Source organism: Pongo pygmaeus, chromosome 18 (genome assembly GCF_028885625.2).
Source record: "Pongo pygmaeus isolate AG05252 chromosome 18, NHGRI_mPonPyg2-v2.0_pri, whole genome shotgun sequence".
Taxonomy (NCBI): domain Eukaryota; kingdom Metazoa; phylum Chordata; class Mammalia; order Primates; family Hominidae; genus Pongo; species Pongo pygmaeus.
The window spans coordinates 71,748,558-71,760,439 of record NC_072391.2 but is presented as its reverse complement, the minus strand read 5'-3'; the positions used below and the strand labels follow the sequence as shown (position 1 = coordinate 71,760,439).

At 48.6% G+C, this 11,882-nt stretch overlaps 2 protein-coding genes across 2 annotated transcripts in view; both read left to right on the top strand.

The window, feature by feature from the left end:
- The first annotated feature begins 2,719 nt into the window (after window positions 1–2,719).
- On the top strand, window positions 2,720–3,345 carry LOC129014983 (10 kDa heat shock protein, mitochondrial-like). Its single transcript, XM_054452489.1, has 2 exons — window positions 2,720–2,742; window positions 3,057–3,345. Exons 1-2 carry the CDS (start codon window positions 2,720–2,722, stop codon window positions 3,343–3,345), a joined length of 312 nt encoding a protein of 103 aa, XP_054308464.1.
- A 5,407-nt stretch (window positions 3,346–8,752) lies between these two features.
- GLG1 (golgi glycoprotein 1) overlaps window positions 8,753–11,882 on the top strand; it is a 156,614-nt gene continuing 153,484 nt past the window's right edge. Inside the window, exon 1 of the mRNA XM_054452488.2 lies at window positions 8,753–9,225. Within this exon, the coding sequence (XP_054308463.2) occupies window positions 8,797–9,225 (429 nt within the window). The 5' untranslated portion in view covers window positions 8,753–8,796. The remainder of the gene's footprint in view (window positions 9,226–11,882) is intronic.

Genomic DNA, 11,882 nt, shown 5'->3' with positions numbered 1-11,882 from the left:
AGACGGGGTTTCTCCATGTTGGCCAGGCTGGTCTCGAACTCCCGACCTCAGGTGATCTGCCTGCCTCGGCCTCCCAAAGTGCTGGGATTACAGGCGTCAGCCACCATGCCAGGCCTTGGCTGACTTTCTTAGAAATGAATTTCAGTTTAAGTTGAGTCTTACATGTTTCCACTGAATCCTCCCGTCCTTCCTTCCCTCCCTCTGTGCTTCACACAGTGTTGGACCTGCGTCGTGGTCACATGGCTCTCTCAGCCACCTCATTTTTCCTACAACTGTTGCCCCTAATAAATTTCTTGCATAGCTAATCCCCTTTTGTTGTCTGCTTCCTGGCAGACCTGGACTTACACAAGTAGTGCCAGGAGTGTTCCAAGAAAATAGGTGGTAAGATGGGACTGATTGGGGCCCCAGAATAATAAAGACCTGGTGGCAATGTTTAACTGCCAGAAGCCAGGAGACCACAATTACCACCATTACCAGCAAGATCAAAGGAGATGACCAAGGGCCAGATGCAGTGGCTCATACCTATAATTCTAGCACTTTGGGAGGCCAAGGCAGGAGGATCACTTGAGGTCAGGAGTTCAAGACCAGTCTGGCCAACATGGTGAAACCCTGTCTGTATTAAAAATACAAAAATTTGCCAGGTGCGGTGGCTCATGCCTATAATCCCAGCACCTTGGGAGGCCGAGGCAGGCAGATCATGAGGTCATGAGATCAAGACCATCCTGGCTAACACGGTGAAACCCTGTCTCTACTAAAAATACAAAAAAAATTAGCCGGGCGTGGTGGCACGCGCCTGTAGTCCCAGCTACGCAAGAGGCTGAGGCAGGAGAATCACTTGAAACTGGGAGGCAGAGGGTGCAGTGAGCCAAGATTGCGCCACTGCACTCCAGCCTGGGTGACAGAGCGAGACTCTGTCTCAAAAAAAAAAATACAAAAATTAGCTGGGCATGGTGGCACACGCCTGTAATCCCAGCTACTCAGAAAACAGGCACAAGAATCACTTGAACCTGGGATGCAGAGGTTACAGTGAGCCAAGATCACTCCACTACACTCCAGTGTGGGAGACAGAGTGAGACATCATCTCAAAAAAAAAAAACAGGCCAGCTGTGGTGGCTCACGCCTGTAATCCCAGCACTTTGGGAGGCCAAGGCAGGTGGATCACTTGAGGTCAGAAGTTCAAGACTAGCCTAGCCAACATGGTAAAATCCCGTCTCTACTAAAAACACAAAAATTAGCTGGGCGTGGTGGCACACGCCTGTAGTGCCAGCTACTCGGGAGGCTGAGGCAGGAGAATCGCTTGAACCCGGGAGGCAGAGGTTGCAGTGAGCTGAGATCGTGCCACTGCACTCCAGCCTGGGTAACAGAGCAAGACTGCATCTCAAAAAATAAGAAGAAGAAAATAGCGACCAAGGAGTCTTGACCAGCGGGGAGTATAGAGATGGTTAATAAAGGATAACATCACCCAAGACCAGCAAGGGAACTATTCAACATCTATAGCCAATAAGGTCCACAAGAACGGAGGAACAGGAGGCTAAGGGTGGTCACCCCCAATAAGTCATGCTCCTTTGCCCAGTTTCTAGATCTGAGCCTTTGGTTTTTTTTGAGATGGAGTCTCACTCGGTCACCCAGGCTAGAGTGCAGAGGTGTGATCTTGGCTCACTGCAACCTCCACTTCCCAAGTTCAAGCGATTCTCCTGCCTCAGCCTCCTGAGTAGCTAGGACTACAGGCATGTGCCACCACACCTGTCTAATTTTCGTATTTTTAGTAGAGACGGGATTTCACCATGTTGGCCAGGATGGTCTTAATCTCTTGACCTCATGGTACGCCCACCTCAGCCTCCCAAAGTGCTGGGATTACAAGCGTGAACCACCTCGCCCCGCCCAATCTGAGCCAATTTTCAGATCCAGAATGCATTGATGAAAGTGGTGGCCAGGAGCCTAACACCAAAGACCCTACAACACCATGGCAGCTGTGCCATGGCACAAGGGCCCTCAGACCTTCCCCAGAGGAACTCGTGGCTACTTACTTGGGTGACTGTACATTGGCAAAAGGGAAATAACCAAACATTTTGAAGACTATTGGACACAGACTTCAAGGTGAAATCGATCATCAGAGGCCAAAAACATCATTATAGCCCCCGGCCTGTAGGGGCCAGGTAATAAATGGACTCCTACCTAAAGTGGTAAAGTATGGCTCTCAGCTCACTGGATGTGTGGACCCACCCAGAGATTTACATAGTCCCCAAATGTATAACTGGAAATGACCTGGAATAACCCTACATTGTAATTCTGGCCTGTGAGGCAGGAACTATCATGGGCAGGAAAGGCCAGATGCAAATCTGTGAAATTGCTCCCTACCGCTGGCTAAGATTGTATGTTAAAAACAATGTTCCAAGGCCAGGCTTAGTGGCTGTAATCCCAGCACTTTGGGAGGCCAAAGTGGGCGGATCACCTGAGGTCAGGAGTTCAAGACCAGCCTGGCCAACATGGTGAGACCCCCATCTCTATTAAAATTACAAAAATTAGCTGGGCGTGGTGGCAGGCCCCTGTAATCCCAGCTAGGCAGCTGAGGCAGGAGAATCGCTTGAACCCGGGTGGCAGAGGTTGCAGTGAGCCAAGATCGCGCCATTGCACTCCAGCCTGGGAAACAAGAGCAAGACTTCGTCTCAAAACAAAAAAAAAAACGTTCCAAGAGTACAAGTCTGAGATGGAGGGAGTCATGGCAGGACAGGCGTTTAGAAAGTTTCTTCCACTCGGCCGGGCGCGGTGGCTCACGCCTGTAATCCCAGCACTTTGGGAGGCCAAGGCGAGCGGATCACAAGGTCAGGATATCGAGACCATCCTGGCTAACACGTGAAACCCTGTCTCTACTAAAAATACAAAAAATTAGCCAGGCGTGGCAGCGTGCGCCTGTAGTCCCAGCTACTTGGGAGGCTGAGGCAGGAGGATGGCGTGAACCCTGGAGGTGGAGCTTGCAGTGAGCCGAGATCATGCCACTGCACTCCAGCCTGGGTAACACAGCGAGACTCTGTCTCAAAAAAAAAAAAAAAAAAAAGAAAGTTTCTTCCATTCTTTGAGCCAGTACTGGTTGAAAGGAGCACTGCTGAAACTGTAACCAAAGGAGGCATTATGCTTCCAGAAAAATCTCAAGGAAAAGTATTGCAAGCAATAGTAGTCGCTGTTGGATCGGGTTCTAAAGGAAAAGGTGGAGAGATTCAACCAGTTAGCATGAAAGTTGGAGATAAAGTTCTCCTCCCAGAATATGGAGGCACCAAAGTAATTCTAGATGACAAGGATTATTTCCTATTTAGAGATGGTGACATTCTTGGAAAGTACGTAGACTGAAATAAGACACTATTGAAAATGGCAGCAACATGAAGCTGCCCATTCCACTGAAGTTCTGAAATCTTTCTCAAAGTGCTGGGATTACAAGCGTGAGCCACCGCACCCAGCTGAGATCTTTCATCATGTAAATAATTTCCATCTCTCTCTCTCTTTTTTTTTTTTTTTTGAGACGGAGTCTTGCTCTGTCTCCCAGGCTGGAATGTGGTGGCCCAATCTCGGCTCACTGCAACCTCCGCCTCCCGGGTTCACGCCATTCTCCTGCCTCAGCCTCCCAAATAGCTGGGACCACAGGTGCCTGCCACAACGCCCAGCTGATTTTTTGTATTTTTAGTAGAGATGGGGTTTCACCATGTTAGCCAGGTTGGTCTCGATCTGCTGACCTCGTGATCTGCCCACCTTGGCCTCCCAAAGTGCTGGGATTACAGGCGTGAGCCACCGCACCTGGCCTCCATCTCTCTCTTTTATAATAAACTCATGATAACTAATGACAAAAAAAAAAGTTCCATTGGGAGGATGGAGATTGGTGAAGATTAGAGCTACCATTAAAGACCTAAAGAATGCAAGTGTGGTTCTGAAAGATGGTGGAGAGTGAAAACTTTTCCAAACTGGTGGAAATGCTGGCTGTGCTCTTAGTCATTCCACTTTGTATGTAAGATGAGAATATATGCAGATTCCTGGACAAAGTCCAATGGCCTGGCCTGGAGTAGAGGCATGTGGGTGAACATAAGGGAGTGAGTACAATATATAAAGATTTTTGTATCTCTTAATAATGCCCTCCAGAAAGCCTTCACCATAGAAGAGGCACTGAGCAACCAAGTAAGCAAAATGACACAGCCAATTCACATGAGCTAGCCTCTAGCTCCTCCAGACCTGACATGCTAGGCACGTGAACGGAGCAGCCATAGCAGCAGACATGGAAGTTCCACGTGAGCTCAGTAGCATGGACTCTCACTCACCAAGGTACATCCAGCTACTGCTGCCCCTGAATGTCCAACTTGTCAGCAACAGAGAGCAACACTGAATCTTTTTTTTTTTTTTTTGGAGACAGTCTTGCTCTGTCGCCAGACTGGAGTTCCCTGGCACAATCTCGGCTCACTGCAACCTCTGCCTCCCGGGTTCAAGCGATTCTCCTGCCTCAGCCTCCTGAGTAGCTGGGATTACAGGCGCACGACACCACACCCAGCTAATTTTTGTATTTTTAGTAGAGACGGGGTTTCACCGTGTTGGCCAGGATGGTCTCGATCTCTTGACCTTGTGATCTGCCTGCCTCGGCCTCCCAAAGTGCTGGGATTACAGGCGTGAGCCACTGCGCCCAGCCTGCAACACTGAGTCTTTGATAGGCACTGTTTTTTTTTTTTAGACGGAATCTCGCTCTGTTGCCCAAGCTGGAGTGCAGTGGAGTGATCTCTGCTCAGAGCTGCAACCTCCACCTCCTGGGTTCAAGCAGTTCTCCTGCCTCAGCCTCTGAGTAGCTGGGATTACAGCCATGAGCCACTGCGCCTGACCGCCCCCCCCCCTTTTTTTTATTTTTTTATTTTTCTGAGACAGGATCTCACTCTGTCACCCAGGCTGGAGTGCAGTGGCATAATCTCAGCTCACTACAACCTCCACTTGCCGCTTTCAAGTGATCTTCCCGCATAATCCTCCTGAGTAACTGGGACTATAGGTTGCACCATCATGCCCAGCCAATTTTTGTATTTTTAGTAAAGGCCTGACCTCAGGTGATCCACCTGCCTCGGCCTCCCAAAGTGCTGGGATTACAGGTGTGAGCCACCATGCCTAGCAGGCCTTCATTTTGAATGCTTATTCCCACCTCCTTAGAATCTTGAACTAGTTATTAACGTCTGATTTTGGAACACTTTAGAGTCCTCTTTTCATGGTTGCACTTGGGAGACCGAGGCAGGCGATCACCTGAAGTCAGGAGTTCGAGACTAGCCTGGCCAACATGGTGAAATGTATCTCTACTAAAAATACAAAAACTAGCTGGGCGTGGTGGCAGGCGCCTGTAATCCTAGTTACTTGGGGAGGCTGAGGCAGGAGAATCACTTGAACCCGGGAGGCAGAGGTTGCAGAGCTGAGATCATGCCATTGCACAGCAGCCTGGGCAACAAGAGTGAAACACTCCATCTCAAAAAATAAAAATAAAAAAATAATAAAGAACAAATTCTCAACAGCCCAGGTGCAGGGCTCACACCTGTAATCCCACCACTTTGGGAGGCCGAGATGGGAGGATCACTTGAGGTTGGGAGGCTGAGGATGCAGTGAACATGATCATGCCATTATATTCTAGTCTGGGTGACAGAACAAGACCCTGTCTCAAAAACAAAAATACTAAAATTAAAAAAATAATAATAATTAGCTGGGCGTGGTGGCACACACTGGTAGTCCCAGCTACTTAGGAGGCTGAGGCGGGAAGACTGCTTGAGCCCAGGAGGTTGGGGCTGCAGTGAGCCACAATTATCATGCCACTGCACTCTATCCTGGGTGACAGAGGGAGACCCTGTCTGAAAACAAACAAGGAAAATGCTCATGGCTGGGCCCGGTGGCTTATGCCTGTAATCCCAACACTTTGGGAGGCCAAGGTAGGTGGATCCCTTGAGGTCAGCAATTCAAGATCAGCATGGCCAACATGGTGAAACCCCGTGTCTACTAAAAATACAAAAACTAGCCGGTGTGATGGTGCACGCCTGTAATCCCAGCTACTTGGGAGGCTACGGCAGGAGAATCACTTGGACCTAGGAGGCAGAGGTTGCAGTGAGCTGAGATCACAACACTGCAGTCCAGCCTGGGTGGCAGAGCAAGACTCTGTCTCAAAAAAAAAAAAAAAAAAGAAAATGTTCAATAGACACCTGCTTGATGAATAAATTAAGAAAGTGAGGATCAGGAAACAAAGGGTACAATAAAGGGTAAAAAGAACTCCCCGTTTCTTGGCCAGGCACAGTGGCTCATGCCTGTAATCCTAGCACTTTGGGAGGCCGAGGAGGATGGATCACGAGGTCAAGAGATTGAGACTATCCTGGCCAACACTGTGAAATCCCGTCTCTAAAAATACAAAAATTAGCTGGGCATGGTGGCACACACTTGTAGTCCCATCTGCTTGGGAGGCTGAGGCAAGAGAATTGCTTGAACCCGGGAGGCGGAGGTTGCAGTGAGCCGAGATCGCGCCACTGCACTTCAGCCTGGCGACAGAGTGACTCCTCTCAAAATAAGAAAAAAGAATTCCCCGTTTCTGACAGAGATAGTATATTTTATATTGAAAAGCCAATGAGGCCAGAAGACCTGAGTTAGGGCAACTATCTTTCCACGGGTTTGGGGGTTCGTGGCTTCTGTAAGGTCTATGCTTGCCTGACATAGCCCGAGCTGGCCAGGTTCCCAGATTTATCTGTTTCTTTCTTCTTGGTCACTGAGATTTCAAGATAGGCATGTGTACTCCTCCCTATCTCTGGAGGCAATCTGTGGCTGTGGTTTCCTCAGTTCAGGCTGAAAGATAAGTAACTGCTGGCTTATATAGGATTGTCAATTTCTAGTTAAACTGGCTTAAAATAGTCTCCCACTTGTCTGAACACATGCAGACTCAGCATTGAAAATTAATGGAGGCCAGGTGCGGTACCTCACACCTGTAATCCTAGCACTTTGGGAGGCCGAGGTAGGCAGATCACCTGAGGTTTGGGATTCGAGACCAGCCTGGCCAACACGGCAAAACCCCGTCGCTACTAAAAATACAAAAATTAGCTGGGTGTGGTGGCACATGCCTGTAATCCCAGCTACTCGGAGGCTGAGGCAGGAGAACTGCTTGAACCCAGGAGGTGGAGGTTGCAGCTCCGAGCAGAGATCACGCCACTGCACTCCAGCCTGGGCAACAGAGTGAGAGTCCGTCTCAAAAAAAAAAAAAAAAAAATTAACATACACTAGTGACATCTCAAGGACTTCTGGTGATGTCTCCAGCCTGCTTGACTGAAACTTACCTATGCCATGTGTTTGCTAATAAACATGGGGCTGCCTTAGTGCTCAAGGTTAGCAGCAGCCTCATGATCATTTTATGACAGTAGCAAAGGTGACCGTTGGTGGAGATGACAACAAGCTCTCATTCCCCATGACAGAGGCCTTGGGTCAGCCACAGTGGGTAATTTGTACTCACAGAATATCTTCAGTCTCAGGGGCTCCTTTTGGGTTCCCTGAGCTCCTGACTTCTCAGGTTCTAGTTACGTCTAACTTGGTCCTGACTGCTCATTTGCGGGTCAGGACAGCAGAAGCTGTCTGTTTACTACAGTAGATGTAATTCGCATTTTTGGACACAATGACCAGTGGAGATTACACACCCCAAACTGCCCTCATTCCCCAACATGTGCATGAACAGAGTGGGATGAAAGTACGCCAGGGTGGGGGGAAGCCCCAGGGATTCTGGTGGCTAGCCTAGCTGTCTACAGGATGGCAGAGTTCCTCTTGGTCAGCTCATTTAATCCCTCCGCGCAGAACTGTTAACATCTCTGTGCCATTTTTCAGTTAAATGAGAACCTAACGCAGGCCTGATGCATGGCTCAGATTACACAGCGGATGTGAAGAGGCTTTGGGAACATATCCTCTCTCCTAAGGACAGGGAGGGGATGCTAGTGTGGGATGCCTGCGATATTGCATGCAGGTCAGTGAGAACAGTTACCGACACACAGACTTAACCCGAGTCCTGAAAGATGTGTTTTATTATTATTTTTTAATCCTTTAAACATGAATCTAAATGCTGGCTTAAAATCAGGATTCATGCACAAAGGGCTTCCCAGTTTATTAACCATAGTGGCTGTGACTTTTTGAGTTCAATGTTGTGGGCCAGGCACTTCAATTATTATTTCGAATCTTGTCAATGGTACTTTACATTTGAGCTCTTGCGTACTCTGCTAGAGCAAGGATTATAACCTTAATTTTTTTCTCACCCCAGAACCTATGCTCTTAACCCTATTCAATGCTGTCTCTCCCTTTGGCTAAGAAAGACTTCTGAGGCAGGTGGAAGGAAGGAAGGAGGGAGCGATACAAGGAGAGGCTTTCCGATTCCGTAATACACCTGGTTGTGCAAAGTTCACCTCTACATATAAAGTTTTTGTTTTCCAAGTCATTGAACCGGCGACATAGTCTACCGGCCATTTTGGTTGTGGCAACCCCAATTCCCTTGATTTTTTTTTTTTTTTTGGTGACAACAAAGGGAATTAGAGTAGGCCGCCCTGCCCGGGCTTTTTAAGAAACCCCAGCAACCCCCCCGGGTAAGGAGCGCCGCTCTCCCGCCCGCCGGTCCAGGGTGTGTGCGGTTTCCAGTACGGCCTCCTCTTTCGCCCCACTCTGGGTTCGCGGGTCGGCGCCGGCGGGGCGGAGATCGGCAGGGCCACGCTGCCACGCCCAGCGTCTCCGCCCCCTCATTTAAATACGCGGCGGCGGCGAGTGCGTCGAGCTCGCCGCGGACCCAAGATGGCGGCGTGTGGACGTGTACGGAGGATGTTCCGCTTGTCGGCGGCGCTGCATCTGCTGCTGCTAGCCGCGGCCGGGGCCGAGAAACTCCCCGGCCAGGGCGTCCACAGCCAGGGCCAGGGTCCCGGGGCCAACTTTGTGTCCTTCGTAGGGCAGGCCGGAGGCGGCGGCCCGGCGGGTCAGCAGCTGCCCCAGCTGCCTCAGTCATCGCAGCTCCAGCAGCAGCAGCAACAGCAACAGCAGCCTCAGCCGCCGCAGCCGCCTTTCCCGGCGGGTGGGCCTCCGGCCCGGCGGGGAGGAGCGGGGGCTGGTGGGGGCTGGAAGCTGGCGGAGGAAGAGTCCTGTAGGGAGGACGTGACCCGCGTGTGCCCCAAGCACACCTGGAGCAACAACCTGGCGGTGCTCGAGTGCCTGCAGGATGTGAGGGAGGTGAGGAGGTGGGACGAAGTCGGGAGGGCCAGGCCTGGTGCGGGCCCGAGGGTGTTGCCGGCCTTGGAAGCCGCTGACGCCGGTCGGCTGCTTTCCTCGCTTCCTCTGTGCTGCACTCGCTCCTTCCCTCTTTGCTCCTCACTCCCAGGCGCATTCAGGGAAAAGGATCCCACTCCCACTCCTTCTTTCCCCCGCCCTTATTTCCCTCCCTGTTGCCGGGGTCTGGGACGAAAACCTGGGCTCCTGGCCGCAATCCGCGAGGCCCAGAGCGTGTCTGTTCGCTCCTGTCTTTTGTGTGATGCTCTATGCAGTGTCTCCTCGCCGAAGACCAGTTTAGGATTTTGCCATCAGTTTCGACTAGGACAATTTGTGGCAAGCCATTTAAACATAAAAAAATGCCTGGCGTACTTAGGCTGTAAAGAATGATCTGTTTATTAGCAGTAGATGTTTGATCTGCTGTTTACTACAGTAGATGTAATTCGCAAATCCATATTCTTGGTGCTGAAATTAATGTATGCTTTGTTTTCTTCACTTCCTGTGGTCAGTTGTTTTGAACCCCATGTTTAAGCTGTTAACTCCCAGTGACTTGGCGCCCCAAAGCTTGAAAAGTTGGGGAAGCGTTTGAAGCTGTGTTTGTGACTGGGTTATGGGATCTTGCCTTTCTGAGGTCTGAATGCGATTTTAACAGTATCTCTTAATGAAATCTAGATTTGCCGTTGCTTGGTGTGATTCAGTTAAGTGACATTGATAATTTATAATCAAGTGACATTGATAATTTATAATCTAGGTTTAATGCTGCAGACCATAATGACAATTCTCAAAGTTTGGGAGCAAATCTGACAGTAGTAACTTTTTCCAGAGGTGTAGGTATATAAAATTAGACCTAAAGGTTGACAAATAGAATGAAGCTACTACTTGATACTGTTTTTAGTTTTTTTTTTTTTTAATATCAGATTTGTTTAAGGCGTTCAAGACCACTGGCTTGTAGAAATTTGCTACTCTTGGCATTTCCCCCCGTTCATCTCGTGCTCTAGTATTCTATACAAAAGCAATTCAGATAGAGGAAAAGACATACGTAAGCAGAAGACAGAAAGAAAGGAAGTTTCCAGAGCCCCTAGAAATGTGAGGCCTTACCTGACTTCTCATCTTCAGCTTAACGACTAGAAGGATAGTCCTCTGGTAGATACAGCTAAGATTCCTAACTCTGTCAAACTTTTTGGAATTTTCTTTTTGCTCTTTGAGGACACATAATGTCGTTTCATCAAACTAGGATCCTAATACTGGTGACCAAACAATTATTAGTAGTTTGTGGTAGAAACAGCACATTATTAGGGAAAGTGGCAAAAAGTGGCCTATTCAAGGAGTGTATATCCTTCATGTGTATTCCGGACATTTGGAAACCTCCACTTAAAGGAGGCAGTTTTATGCTCCAGAGGAGGAAAGGCGTCATGTAAATTGGAAATGGGGATTTTGGGGGGTTGGGGGGAGGTGGAGGGGCCAAATTTCCAATTTAATGTTTTTTTCCTCCAGTTTTTACATACAGAAATAATGAAGGAAGAGTACTGTGAACACCTGTGTATATTCTTCAGGAGGTGGAGTTATTTTTAAACTTCTTTTCTTTGTTTTGAGATGGAGTCTCACTCTGTCGCCAGGCTGGAGTGCAGTGGCTTGATCTTGGCTCACTGCAACCTCCACCTCCCGGCTTTAAGCAATTCTGCCTCAGCCTCCTGAGTACCTGGGACTACAGGCGCGCGCCACCACGCCCAGCTAATTTTTATATTTTTAGTAGAGACAGGGTTTCACCATGTTGGTCAGGATGGTCTCCATCTCCTGACCTTGTGATCTGCCCGCCTCGGCCTCCCAAAGTATTGAGATTACTGGTGTGAGCCACCACCCCCACCCTATTTTCTTTTTCTTTAAAGGCAGCGAAAGGAAATTTCATTCTGCTTAGTCTGGGAGTTAATTAAATCTGATCTATGTGTTTGAAAGAGCATAACTTAAAGAAGTAAACTAGTTAGGCACATTTGAAGAAACATGTATTGAATATGTTTTGTATTTGCTGTTCAGTAAGTAGAACTATTTGATAGTGAAATAGATATATGTACTTTTCTGTCCCTTTGCATGCAAATGCAGGGAACATTTTCCTATCCGTACCCATTATTGGAATTATGAAAAGGCAGAGCGTATGAGTACAGTTGTTCCTTGGTATCACTGGAGGATGGTTCCAGGCCTCCTGCAGATATTGAAATCCGAGGACGCCCAAGTACCTTATACTGTATAAAATGGTGTCGTATTTCCATATCATCTGTGCACACCCTTCCGAATTCTTGTGATCTCTAAAATACTTATGATACCTAGTACAGTGCCTACATATCACTTCATTCATGTGGATTCACTGTAGTACTTGGCATATGTCAAACTTAACTTTTGCTTTTTGGAACCTTATGGAACTTTTCTTTCTGAAAAAATTGTTTATGATGGAGACAGGGTCTTGCTCTGTCATCCAGGCTGGAGTGCAGTGGTGCAGTCATAGCTCACTGCAGCCTCAATCTTCTGGGTTCGAGAGTTCACTGAAGCCTCCACCTTCCAGGTTCAAGTGATCTTCCCAGCTGGGCTTCCCAAAGTGCTGGAATTAGAGGTGTGAGCCACTGTGCCTG